This window comes from Vicia villosa, linkage group LG6 (genome assembly GCF_029867415.1).
Source record: "Vicia villosa cultivar HV-30 ecotype Madison, WI linkage group LG6, Vvil1.0, whole genome shotgun sequence".
NCBI classification, from domain to species: Eukaryota; Viridiplantae; Streptophyta; class Magnoliopsida; order Fabales; family Fabaceae; genus Vicia; species Vicia villosa.
In genome coordinates this window covers 52,133,035-52,147,720 of record NC_081185.1, presented here as the reverse complement: position 1 = coordinate 52,147,720, position 14,686 = coordinate 52,133,035, and the positions used below count along the sequence as shown (strand labels likewise).

General features: G+C 33.0%; 1 protein-coding gene across 1 annotated transcript; it reads right to left on the bottom strand.

The window, feature by feature from the left end:
• Nucleotides 1-13,552: 13,552 nt before the first annotated feature.
• LOC131613665 (protein MAIN-LIKE 2-like) lies at nucleotides 13,553-14,663 on the bottom strand. The gene is made up of 3 exons (XM_058885314.1): nucleotides 14,610-14,663; nucleotides 13,710-14,425; nucleotides 13,553-13,616 (listed from the first exon to the last, which is right to left on the bottom strand). Exons 1-3 carry the CDS (start codon nucleotides 14,661-14,663, stop codon nucleotides 13,553-13,555), a joined length of 834 nt encoding a protein of 277 aa, XP_058741297.1.
• Nucleotides 14,664-14,686: the final 23 nt, after the last annotated feature.

Here is a 14,686-nt window from a genome sequence, read left to right as displayed (position 1 = left end):
AAATAAAACCCAACAAAATAGAAATACACAAAGAGGAAGAGAAATAAACCAAAAATCTCACGGGTTGTCAGCTCTGATTGATGAAGAATCCACCTCCAATCATCCAAATGCAAGACCCAATGTTGATTTCTAAGCTATTCTAATAAAAAATGGTTGTGATGGTGTTGGGACTCAAAAATACCCAAACTTTAATCCTAGAAATGAAAAAGTGTAAATATAGTGTGCTGAAAAGTGAAATTGCGCTTATCGGTAGCAGAGCCCGCTTAGCGCACTATGTTGTAATGCGAAAAATTTAGATTTTGTTTCCGCTGTAACTTGAGAACTATAACTCCGATTTACACATAGTTTAAAGTGTTGAAAAGGTTATTAAATGCTCTATCTTGAAATGCATAGATATGATTGCTTGATAACCTACAAAAATGAGATAAAAACAATTAAACTCAATGATATTTACACGATAACGCACATTATACACTATAACATAAACTATACAAAATGTTCACAAAAGTTGAGGTTTATTGATGCAAAGGAAATTAATTAAGCCGATGAGTGATAATTATTCACACTCAAATTCACAACAAATTAACATTCAACAATCTTCTAGTTTAGGATGTCATGACACCAGTCGGAACATCTAGTTTTTCTTGTAAGCTCACACTCAGTTGTAACAAGAGATCAAGATGTTATGACATCTTGCATAACATCCTTCAAGCACCAAGTTTTAGTAAAATTATGCTAACCTCAAAAGCAAGGAGCTAACAACTTTAATGCCTCAGCTGCATTGACAAGTTTGACATCTGTGTAGAAAGCATAATGTACCAATTCACTCTCATCATCAACTACATCATATGATGTAATCACATATTCTTGAAACCTTGTAGGCATGTATTTTGTTCTCTGAGGCCTGCTTGGATCTGCATCACCTCTGACTTCTTTTTATCGAACTTCTTCTTTTTCAACTTCAGTGGTTGGTTCTTCACACAAGATTCTCACAGAGTCCTTCTTGACATTCTCAGTCCAATCCCATTCCTTAAGCTCATTTATGATCACATCCCTAATGATCAGGACTTACTTGTTCACTTGGTCGAACAACTTGTATCCTCCAGTTGAATGATATCATATTAGGATCATTTTACTCTAGTTATCGTCAAGTTTTATTCTCAACATACCTGGCACATGTTTATGTGTTATAGATCCAAATACCTTCAGATGACTTAATCTAGGCTTCACACCAGACAAACATTATTATGAAGAATTCCTTCTAGCTTCTTCGTCAGACATATGTTCAAAATGTATGTTACCGTCGACACACCTTCACCCCAAAACTCTTTTGGTAAATGCTTCCCTTTCAACATACTTCTCACCATATTCATAATGGTTTGATTTTTTTCCTTTCTGCAATTCCATTCGACTATGTAGAGTAGGGTGACACCACCTCATGCACAATCCTTTCTTTTTCACTTAACATGTCGAAGTCTTTCGACATATATTCTCCACCACCGTCAGTCCTCAGAATCTTGAGCTTCTGCCCACATTTCCATTCGACCATAGATTTGAACTTGGAAAATATTTCAATCACTTCACTTTTCTTCTTGATTAGGTAAGTCCACAGTTTTCTACTGAAATCATCTATGAATGTGACAAAGTATTTGTTAGCTCCATTCAAATCAACGTGGATTGGACCATATACATCAGAGTATATGACTTCAAGGATTGCCTTTGACTTACTTCCTGCATCCTTGCTAAAGTTATTCTTGTGCTGCTTCGCCTGCACACATTCCTCACACACCTCTCTTGGAATGTCAATTTCTAGTAACCCTGAAACCATATTTCTTATTTTGAACTCTCTGATGTCATTAAAGTTGAGATGGCCTAGTCGATAATGCCAAATCCATTCATCTCTTCTAGGTGCAGGTGCAAGACACTTGTACTCCATCACATTAATTTCAATCTTGAATGTTCTATTTTGAGACATAGGAACCTTCAAGATTAACTTTCCACTTGCACTGACAACTCTCATCATCTTGTCTTTGATCGACACCTTGTAGTTCTTTTTGACCAACTGACCAATGCTGAGAAAATTGCTCTTCATGCCTTGTATGTACAACACATTAGAAATTACAGACCTCTTTCCATCTTTCCTCATAATCAAAACATCACCAATACCTTCGGCATCTAGAGTATTATCATTTGCAAATTTCACAATGTTCTTCATTGAGGGCTTAATGTTGCCAAACCAATATTTCCTTCTAGACATATGTGATGATCATCCAGAATCCAAGTACCATTGGTCCTTGAATCTCTCTTCATCTTTTTTTGTGACCATCAGTATCATCTCTTCTTCTTCTTCATGTTTTGCAAACTTTGCATCACTTTTTTGATTCTTTCGTTTTTCTAGACAATCACTAGAATAGTGACCATACTTCTAACAATCGAAACACTAAATGTAACTTATGTCAGGCTTTCGATGACCACCTCTTCCTCTAACTGCAACACCACCTCTTTGGTTGCTTTGGTACGAGGGCTCTCTCTACTTCGACCAGCTTCATTCTTGTTGATCCCAATAAGTCAAATTATTGTAGCCTTGTCTACTTTTGTTGCCATTCCAACTTCCTTTACCTTAATTTTCTTTTGCTCGCTGAGCCTGCAGAGCTACATCGTTCTTCGACTTTCCTGCAGCTCTTTCAGCCATTCTTATTCATGAGATTCGAGCGTCCCTTGAAGCTTTTCTTTAGTCAATTTCGAAAAATCTTTGACTCTTCTTTGGAAACCACTACGTGGTCAAACTTTCGAGCCAATGACACAAGATCTTTGCAACAACTGCTCTTGATGTCAACACCTTTCCATATACCTGGATTTGATTCACCAGTTTAATAACTCTAGTGAAGAAATCAGTTATGCTTTCACTTTCTTCCATATAAAGCAATTCATACGTTCTTTTGTGAGTTTGTAACCTCACATATTTCACCTTTTATGCACCTCCAAAATACTTATCAAGAATCTCTCAAGCTTATTTTGTAGATTCTACATCACTAATCCTTTCAAAATTATCTGGACTCAGATATTGATGAATTATAAAGAGAGCTCTGTAATTCTTCTTCTTCAAATCTTTTTGTGTAGCCTTTCCTTCATCCGTTGGATTTTCTGCAAGCGATGCTACTTCTTCTTTTAGAACATCCCAAATATCTTGATAATAGAAAACAACCTTCATATGGTTGCACCAAGTCTCAAAGTTATCTACTTTCAGAATTGGAAGACTCGCTGGAAAATGCCCATTTGGGTGATTCATCGCGATCGTGATTTTCTCCCTAGAATCTCTCAGCCAGTGCTCTAGATACCAGATGTAGGAATTAAACTCAAACCTTTGATTAATTCCTTATCTCTACACAATGATAATGAATGAAAAAAAATAAAATTTGGGAAAAAAAGAATTAGGTTTTACGAAAGTTTAAAAGAAAGAAGATGATGATTTTCTGCAGAGTTTATCTCTGCCCACAAACTGCAGAAAACCTCTTATTCACTTGCAACTGCAAACTCTATGAATACAATTTTTATATAAAATAGGGCTTACTCTCTCTATTTATAATTTTAGGTTGTTTTCTCCCTAAGCCAAAACCCAAAACATAAAAGCCCAAAATACCTATTTTAGACCCAAGTCAAAATCTGTGTGTAGCAACCTGCTTATAACACTTCAACAACTACATACGACTCGACAAACTAAGCTCTTTGACACACCTTGTGTCAAGCGACATCCTACTTCAACACAAGGAATTACACTTTTAACACTCTCATCTCAAAGTAATTCAATTTGAAGAAGTTAGATATTAATTAACAAGTATTTCAATTTATGGAAAGTATAAAAGACACTCCAACCAGTTACAATGAATTTCTCTATAACTACCATAGTTTATAAATTATTATACAAAAAATGAATCAACCAATCAAGCTATTTTACACATTTCTATCTCTTTCTTTAATTTGTTTTTATGCATTTCTTAAATTAGTAGCTTAACACTCCTCCACAATGTACTTAACATTCTCTCAAGAAGTCACAAAACTTGCATTTGAGGGAAAAAGCTTCTTTCTTGAAAATATCATTTTAAGACAAAGCAATATTTGTTGAGTGCTATTAGAGCATCCTACACTGACTTTCATAGTTTGACAACAGATTTGGTATCCCCAATGGAACACAACAACCAATACCATATACAATTCCATTGACCAAGTCACAACATTATCTTATGTGTGCACCTGCGGTTTGGAAATAACCTTTGCAACATGGATCAATCATTATTGGGTGAGAATATGAGATTGCAATGGTATAGAGGAGGGGTGAGTGTAACAGCCTTCTAAAACCCCACAATTTTCACGAATATTTTTAATAAATATATAAAGGTAAAACAAAAGCAAGGATGTCATACCTTCATAAACTTTCATATAACAATTAATCATGCTTCATAACACGGGTTGTAAAACATTTAAACATAAATATCATCTTTAGTGCCATTAATCAAATTACTTCAAACTTCGCAGTGGAATAAATATCTCTTAGACACTTCTTCATAAATTAATCATTACCATGAAAAGTAGTTCAAACATCGATAAAATAATCATACTTTTTGTTTATAACGTCATGATAATAAAAGTAATACAAAATCTTCAATATACAAAATGCTTAAGGTTCACAATCTATCGATCCCAACCCCGATGTTACATATCAGAGCAAGACCCACTAGACTCTATGAAAACTAAATAGCGCACTCCGAAGCTACCTCTTATGCTTCCTGCATTAAACTTGATCACCTGCGCGTTACCCACGTGGAGGTAACATTCAAACAGAAAGGGTGAGTAAATCATAATCATTATAAAAGACATAAGGAATATATATAGCAGTCATATCAAGGAAACAACAATTATATAACATCAAACATAACAACAAAAACCAGTTCTCCACGTCATAGCATCATCAACCAAAGAATAAATCAAATACATCACTTAAAATGTACCAAACATCATCTTCAAAAAATCAGTCAAAGACACGACTTATTCCAAGTATTGTGCAATGCCACAAATAATGAAATGCAACTTCATAAGACTCATGCATGTGGTACCAAAACATCACTGATGACTTAGTCATCGTTATTCTCCAAAGATCCCCACCAATGGGATCGATTCACGCTTGGAACCGGAGCACCTCACAAGTTGCACTCAATCCACACTATGGGATTGAGGCCATCACTGGACCAAAAATATCCTAACATCACTGGATAAATATCCTGCAAACTTCACTGGACAAAAGTCCTACAAATTCTATGAATGCATGATACGCAACACCACATAAAGTACGACCACGGCTAGTCAAAATGTATCATCATTCATCATACTTAATCACATGCTTCATATTACACACATCATCATAACATCATTGATTCATCATATTTTATTTCATACTTCATATTACCTACAACATCATAACATCATCAATTCGTCATAGAACATACGTCAAGTGACGACAAGACATAGTTAACTTAATTCACAATAGAAAGCATTACATATTGGTATATGACCACATGGTCTCATCATCTCGTCATAAGGAAAACACACATCATCATCACAATAACATCATGTCATCATGAAGAAACCACTTATCAATTTATACCAAAACATGGTTACGTCAACTCATAACAAAGGGTATACTTTCTATGTTAACACTACATAGTTTGTCACTTAATCCTAATTCAATCAATATAAGAATAAATCCTGTGATTCATTTTAATCTCTCATGGTATAGTTCATTAATTTAGCTTTCCAACACTTCGAACGACACATCAATCGGAGTCCGGAAACTCTAGTTATGGCCTTTACAAAAATTTGTCAAAAATTGGATGCTGTGAGCCGACGCATAACCTCCTTACGTCGATGCATAGATAATCCTGTCCCCCTCGGGTTCACTCAGGGTGACCCTATGGTCGACTCATACTGAGTAATTTGTCTGCATGAGCCGACGCAAAGATCATTTAAGTCGACGCATGGCTGTTTTATGCAGAATTTTTCTGCGATTTTGTGTTTCTAGGTATGCGATTCCTTGACCCCAAAACCCATTTTTTCCATTAATTTAAAAAATTTTAAGCCTTCTAATACATGTATAAAACTATGGTTATTAACTACATCATCTTAACACAATTCTTATTAATTTATAGGATCAAAACCCCAAAACCCCAATCAAAACCCAAATCATCCATTTACTTCTTTTCACATCAGTTCATAACAACATCCTAAAATCTCCATGCAATCACACATCAAAAGATCATCATAATACTAATACAAAACCAACAACAGTTCTAATCATTATGCACCTTATACATCAATTGGAGTCATCTACTACATCAAATCATCATGTTCATCTTATTTATCAAAACTACACAAAACCCAAATAATCCTACAGTTATCTAACTCTTAAATCAATCATAATAACAATGATAAAACTCCCCTTACCTTAGATTGTAGTTAGATTTGATTCTCTTCGCGTTCTCTCTACAAATCCTACCGTGTTCTTCATGCCCTAGATCTCTCTACCTTTGCCTCTTATCTAAACTTCGATTGTACAAAATGAATCTCTTCCCTCTTTTCTCTTTTTACCCCTAGGACCCCTAATATGGCTTTCCCCTTTTTGCCCTCACTTAACCTCTTAAAATTTACTATTTCGCCCTTATCATCTCTAACACCAATATTATTCTATTTTATTAATTAAAATAAAATTAACAAATTATCTTAATTATTATATATCATCTAAAATACTCTAAAATTTCCCAACACATCAACATCCTCAAATAAATCACCAAAACATCATATCACACCTCATCTTTATCAAGTCATCACAAATCACCACAACATCACATGAATCATCAAAACATCACATAAGTCAAATACTTCACCAAAAATCACAAAAACATCATCTATATCAAATGCTTCACAATGACTCATATATTCATGCTAAATTAATTAAATAAATAATTAATCTAGAATTCAGAGTGTTACAGTGAGCAGACCTCCCAAATAAAATGGCCAATTGAAAAATAGTATTCAATATTTTATCAGAGTTTGAAAAAAATGATTATGGTTATTGAACGGTATAAACATAAAACACCTCAATCGATATACAATATGATAAAAGATCAAATATAAAAACTATCCAAAAGAATAATCAAACGGAGTATTGTACAAAATCAATAGAATATGGATTCTAATACCATAATTTCCAACCTTAACCAACAACAAGATTATTTGAAGTATCGATTCTAACAAAACCTACACTTAATTGATAAATTGCTATCAAGACCAAAACCTAACATCATATCATTCTAAGAAAGCGATAAAAACGAAATAAACATGCAATTTTACAAATTATATATATATATATATATATATATATATATATATATATATATATATATATATATATATAAAGATAGAGATAGATAGATAGATAGAGAGAGAGAGAGAGAGAGAGAAAGAGAGAAGTTTACACTAGACTTATAGTTATTAGGTTATCGTCCTCGCTAAGCCTACTCCACTCTCCAATGGGTTCCCATCGAAAAATTTGGTTTTCCATTATGGTTTCTGTCAAATTGCATAATGTCTAGTACAATCAATATATCCAAATAATGCGAAAAAATATATTATATTTTTACATCTGGATCACTTATCTTGTACACAATATCCAAATTGAATCCTCATGAGATATTTACTCTAAATCGTCTTGATTATTCAAGTCCCAATAACTCTACTCGAAAGTCTCTATTATACAATGATATTTCCTTGATCCTATCGTTTTCTTAAGCATTGGTTTGTTCGAAGATTGAAAAGAATTCCCACTTTATCCATAGGCTTCGCACAACACTACCAAAGCAATTATAGAGAGAAGAACTTCCTTCTTTTCTGTTGGACTTGTCAAAACCAGCCACACATCATACACCTTAGAAACCTATGTAATCTCAAGAAAATATTCAACAAAATTTTAAACACTATATGATAATCTACTAAACAATCATAAATCTCCAAAGATGAGATTTAGATCCACACAAAAATGGAATTAGAATGAGGTACAAGATGAAATAAATAGTTTGGAAGCTCTCAAGAAAGATTCAAATATTCTTTTAAAATTGAGAGAACAAGTGGATTATGAATTTTCAAATCAATAGTTGAAGTGTATGTGTTTCTAAGGTTTTTGAGAGAAAAGCTTTTATATGCATTAGAGATCTAAAACATAATTAAGTAAAAAATGTTGTATGATTGTGTCATAAGAAAGAGTTATAATTCGAATCAGAAAATTAAGTGATTTAAATTAAGAACAATGAACATGTGAGAACCATTTGTGCGATTCGAGTCACACAATATGTGATTCGAATCATGAATTTTCCAAAAGCAAACTAGGAAAACTTTCGTTCAGTGAGATTCAAATCACACAATCTTGTATTTAGAATCAAAATATCGTGATTCGAACCATGAACCCTATAATTTGAATCATGAAAATAAAAACAAGTTTCCTAAGCTCCTTATAAGCTTGATTTGAGTAATGTGAATAGGGTGAATCAAATCACACTATTATCATGACTTTTGAGATTCCATTATTATCATGACTTTAACCACTCTCAAATGTTGCTCTTGATCAAAAAACTTAATAGATTGACTTGAAGCATATTGCTTAAACTATAACTAAACACTTGGATTTATGCATGTTTAAAACACATTTAAAAAACAACCTAGAGATGGGCAATTGGTGAGGAGACTGAATAGATAAATAAGCAAAACCAAAAGTTTATATGACAAGCAACAAAACATTTAACCCATGAAGCACAGACATGCAACATGCAACATGAAACTTCATCATCATTATCATCAACAAACATGTCATGTAAATATGATCTGATGGACCTTCTCAAACCATATAAATGCCATTAATTGTGCCTTTTCTCACTTGCTATGTATAATGTTGATTGATCAACCATAGGAACTAGGGTTAATGACAATTTTGTATTAGATATTAGTTACACATAGAGATACAATATATAATGTATAATATTTACACTAAATATAATTTTTAATTTGGATATGCACATATGGAAAGAAGGTTACGTGAGGGATTCAGACAAATTGTTATTATCGCAAGTGTCACCTTATGGAATACTATGCAATAAAATAACATATTTGACACTTGAGAATGAGCCTTCAACGTAAAAGTCATAACCCAAAGTTCATTTATTCATTATACAGTCAGAGGTATAACAAAATACAACATAGAAAGACTCTAAGACTTAGGAATTTCTAGAATATACAAGTGTTAAGATATCCTAAGTCAAGCTTGTGCATTTATTTTGACGGAATACAAAGTCTTTATTTGTCAAGGCGCATTGTTGTGATTTTCTTCAAATCTCCAACTCCTTAAATAGAGGAACATAAAAGAGTCATTGAAGAGGTCTTCATGCACAAGTGAGTATTTGAGAGAAGCATCATTATATACATCGAAAAGCTTCTTGATATGGTTAATTTCGTTGAAGGGCCATTTGAAACTCATTTGCTACAAGATGAATGACCAGTTGCATTTCTCCGTCTTCTGCATTTTCTACAAAGTCTTCACGTGATCAGAAGAAAGCAAAATGTCTTCAGAGACTGATAGTGTCTTTTCAGAAGCTCGTTGTTCCTCGAGCTTTGACTGGCTTTAGAATTCGAGTCTTTAGAGTCTGAATCTTAGCTTTTGATCCTTTAGAGGTTGGCCTTATTGAGAAGTTTACCTCTTTAGAGTCAGAGCCTTCAGAGTCTGGATCTTCGGAGGTTGGCATCTTTAAAGTCTAAGTCTTCAGAGTATGGACCTTCAGAGGTTGACTTTATTCAGATTCTGATCTTCATAAGTACGTTGACCTCTTTAGAATCTGATCTTCAGATTCTAGTTCTTTCAACTTATCTTTAATGTTCAGTTTCCAGCACTAGAACATAGTTTCTATCACAGATTTTAATCTATGGTCCTGCACACTTGAACAAACATTAGTATATCCAATTGTTCTTTAAATACTTTTTTATCATTAAAATCTTAGAGATATGGTACAAATCAATTTTGTTCCAACATTTTTTAGTTGTTTTTCTTCGTGTTTAAGGCCCTTTAATGCGAAATTAAACCTAGGTTTATGACTCTTAACCTATATAAGTCCTGTGTAATATATGAATTAAAATATTACTTTACAAATTACATTACCTTACAATTTATGCAATTTTATTTTTTCTACTTGTTGCTTTAAAATTTTATGGAAAATTCTCTAAAGCATGCAGTCCCGCTAATGCCCGCCGTCCGCTAAAGCCCGCCTCACCTATTCGTTAAGCTCGTCTCGCCTTAAATCCGTCATTTTAGTTAATTCTCATCATTCAAATTCTTGATGGTTTTATTTTATACATTTATTTGTAAATATATGCAATTTTTATTTAGGTAAAATTTGTTTAAAAGATGCTTTATAAAAAATTGTTCTAAAAAATAAGTGAAAAAAATTTAAATTGAAATGTAAAAAATACTATTAATCTATTAAAAAAATAAAAGAAAAATAAATAGATAAAAATAAATGAAATTTATGACCACTTCACTTGGCGGGCTTGCCCGCCCCGCTCACTTTTTATCGGGCTTAAGGTATGGCGGGCGCGGGACGGAGCGAGCGGCCCGTTTTTCCTCCCTAAAACATATGATTGATATTTGAATTATAAACACCAAATAATTAGACCACGAAAGTGTTTATGGTTTAACTGAGAAGAACCTTTTAAAAATAGCTAAACCTAAAGGACCCTAAATGAACTAACTTCTACGCAAAATTATGCAATTTTTTATTCTAGTATAATATAATATGTATTATAGTATAATATAATATGTTGTGGAAAGGAGATATAAGCAATTTTATCTATTAATTTCTACATAGCATATATTCTTGTAATTGTTAGAAAACGAGAACGTTACATGAGTGAGTCTAAAAAACGAATCATAGTTCTAAACCTTATTTTATAAATTGTTAAAAATAAAACAATCAATTATTGTCTTAGATAATTATAAAAAATAACATGTTCGATATTCATATATAAATCATCAACAGAGCGATAACTTTTCTGTTTAACAAGTTCGGTATATATAGGTCATCAACGGAACAATAACTTTTCGATACTAGCCTGATTGCAACGTGCACTTGGTCTATAAATAGTAATATTTAATCTTAATATATTGTTTGTAAATTAATTTTTTATAGACTAGTGTTGGAGCCACCACAGGCTTACTTGAGCCATGATCCCTCAAGTTGTACTAAGATTTTTGATACCAATTTTTATATTTCTATCAATTACCAAGTTCATGGTTGAGACAATAAGTCAACATATAAAATGATACTGAGGTCAAGCCGTCAAGGAAATATCTATTAAATCAAATGTCAAATTTTATTGTGTGAAAGTGGAGGAGAAAAACATACACTAAACAACATTATAGCTAATCTATCAAATTGATACGATGGATTATATTGTGCAGCTACCACTTCAATACCTAGGAGAATTATCACACTAAAGATTATTATTGGTTTTTCTATTTTTTCACTGTTGGAAACATGTTTTCTTTAATGTCCAACTCAAACTAATTAAGGTTTTGGCATAATTGCATAAATCATTGTTTCCTTAAGAGTTAAGACGGGTGCAGCGCAATTCACAGTGGAAAATTGGACACCTCTTTTTAACAGCACCTAGTAAAACGCCCCTAGCTATTTTTTATTTAAGAAATGTAATGTGAAAAATTGGTAAAATAATCCAAAGCATTATAATTATATAAGGTTTAAACGTTGGCGGATTCAAAACATTTTATAGAGGAATTTCGTACTACCACTCCCATAAAAATAAATTCTGGAAATGTCATCCTCCAAAATTTATGTCCCAAAATGTCACTTTTTTTTTTTTACTTTTTCATATTTTTTTCAGGTGACAGTAGGAGGTCGCCGTTTGAAACGAAGAATATGTATTGGCCTTCATGTGGCCGCCGTTTCAAATGGAGGGGACCAATTTTGTATTATTTTTATTTGTTTTTTGTATTTTTTCAGATTTTATAATGTTCTTAAATATTTTTTATTTTAAATAAATTATTAAATAATTATAATTTAATTATTTAAATTATTAAAAAATTAAAAAATAAAATTTGTAAATAAAAATTAATTGATTTTAATACATAAAATTAATTTATTAAATTTATAGTTAATAACAATATAATTATAATACATAAAATTATCTTATTAATTTATATTTAATAACAATATAATAACAATAACAATATAATTGTAATTTAAAAGAAAAAATATTTTATTAATTTTTATTCAACAATATTACACCATGATAATGTGATGCAAAAAAAACTAATTTTGTCAGCGACGGTTATGATCTTCAAGTTGTTGTAACATGTGACTTGCGGTATAATACATTGTAGGTATGTGTGTACGCGTACTTCGACGAAGTGGTTGATCTGTTGCGGTAGGCATGGGAGGGGGCAGATGTTTGCAGGAACAGAGATGTATCACAAATAGGGACCTCGTTTGGAAAAATTTCAAAAGGGTTGAAATTTTCAAAATCCAAATTTGTTGGAAAGGTGGTTGATTGATGTGTTGTTGAGGTGGGATTAATGGAGTCTACGGTTGCGACATAACAGTCGGAGTAATTTGAGCTAGATGGATGTTGAGTTGAGTACGTTTGGGTGAAGTTGGGATTAGAGATTGGAGTGAATTGGAGGGGTGGACGGAGGTATTGTTCTTGTGTATGTTCATACATGAACTGTATTGGTTGTTGTGGTGTTTGGAAAGGGTAATTGGTTTGTTGCGATGGGGTGTACTGAGTTTGGTGTTGGGTAGGATTGTATGAGGATTGTTGTTGTTGTTGTGTTTGGTAATTTTTGGATGGTTGGTCGTATATGTTGGACGAGGAGGGTTATAGCGAATGGTGGGTTGTTGAATGTTTGTGGTTGGGTAGGTGGCATTTGGGATGAGGAAGGTTGAGTGCGTGGATCAACAAGACATTGATTTCTAGAAGCGTACATATACGGTAATGATCTATACCAAGTCATATAGTCGTGAGTTGGCATAGACTGTGGGTCAACCGTAGCTCCAGTCAGGCAATGTCTGGCCACATTTCTCCATTTTAGATACTCCTTACGGTACAATTAAGTATACGGAGTTCTCCATTATTCTTTCATCGTCATCTCATGGTGTTCTTTTAGGCAACGTGGTTGGGGGTACTTATTAATGGAACCTAAATTGCAACTTCACCCTATCAGACTGTTGCCATTCGACAATCCAGAAGCATATGATCGGCACGGTCGCATTCCAAATTGTATGGTCATTATTATCCAGGGGCGGTAAGTTGATATATGGTCTCCATATAAATTATTGCAAAGTAAAAATAAAATTTAATTGTGTATAGAATTGAAGTGATTTATGGTGTAAAAAAAATAAAGATAGATAGATATTTTACATTTCCATGGACCATGTGATCGATGAGATTACGGTATCCAAGGAGACAATGTCGAGGGGTATCCTTCATTTTTTTTCTTCTTTGCAGCCCACCTATGTAAGAATAAATTAAATGTAAGAATATATAATGTTAAAAAATTATAATATAATACGTAATAAAAAAGATTATAAAAAAAAAATATGAACCTCGCAGCGTACGGATATGATGGTAGCTGCGGAGTGATGGGTGCCAAAAAAGGCAATCGAGTATATCCCCAAGCTTGGAGCAGTTCAACACACCCTCCCATTCCATCGACTTCCACGTTTACCGACTTACACATTTCGCTATAAAGATAGCATAACACGGCTGATCCCCAGCTATATGTATTGCATTCCTCCAAATCTTGTAGCAATGGCACCCACATGATGTGCACATGTTTACTACTTTTATCGGGCATTAGAGATAAGCCAATTAAAAGCAGATTAAAAATTCTAGTGTATGTTGTTAAGTGTACCAAAGTTGAATTTTCATTTATCGGATTATTAGCTAATAGTGATTTAAGCCAAGAGATTAGAATCATCCGACCTTTTAAAGCTATACGTGGTGGTTGAACGCCCAAAAATTCTTCCCACATGTCCAAGTCTACTTCGGTAGGACCGGTTACAGCCTTACCATTGACACGTAGACCCAGTAACATACTCACATCTTCCAACGTTATGGTACACTCACCAGTTGGAAAATGAAATGTATGTGATTCGGGCCTCCATCTTTCGAGTAATGCCATTACGAAACTTGTGTCTGTATGGATATGTGGTATCCTTGCTACGGTTGCAAAACCGGATCTCTCCAAGTAAGGTACAATAACAGCAGGAGGATCTAATTTTTTATGGGTCCTTGTTCTAAAATGTTCAGGATCAGCAAGCTGTAAAAAAAATTATATAAATATAAATATAAATATAAATATAAATATAAATTTATAAATATAATTATAAATATAAATATAAATATAAATATAAATATAAATATAAATATAAACATTAATATCAACATAAATATAAATATAAATATTGATATAAACATGAATCTAAATGTATTTAAACAAGTACCGCAACATGTTCGGGTGTTCCCCTATGTTTATCACCAAACCACAAGAAAGACATTTTATATGGAGAGAAAAAATTTC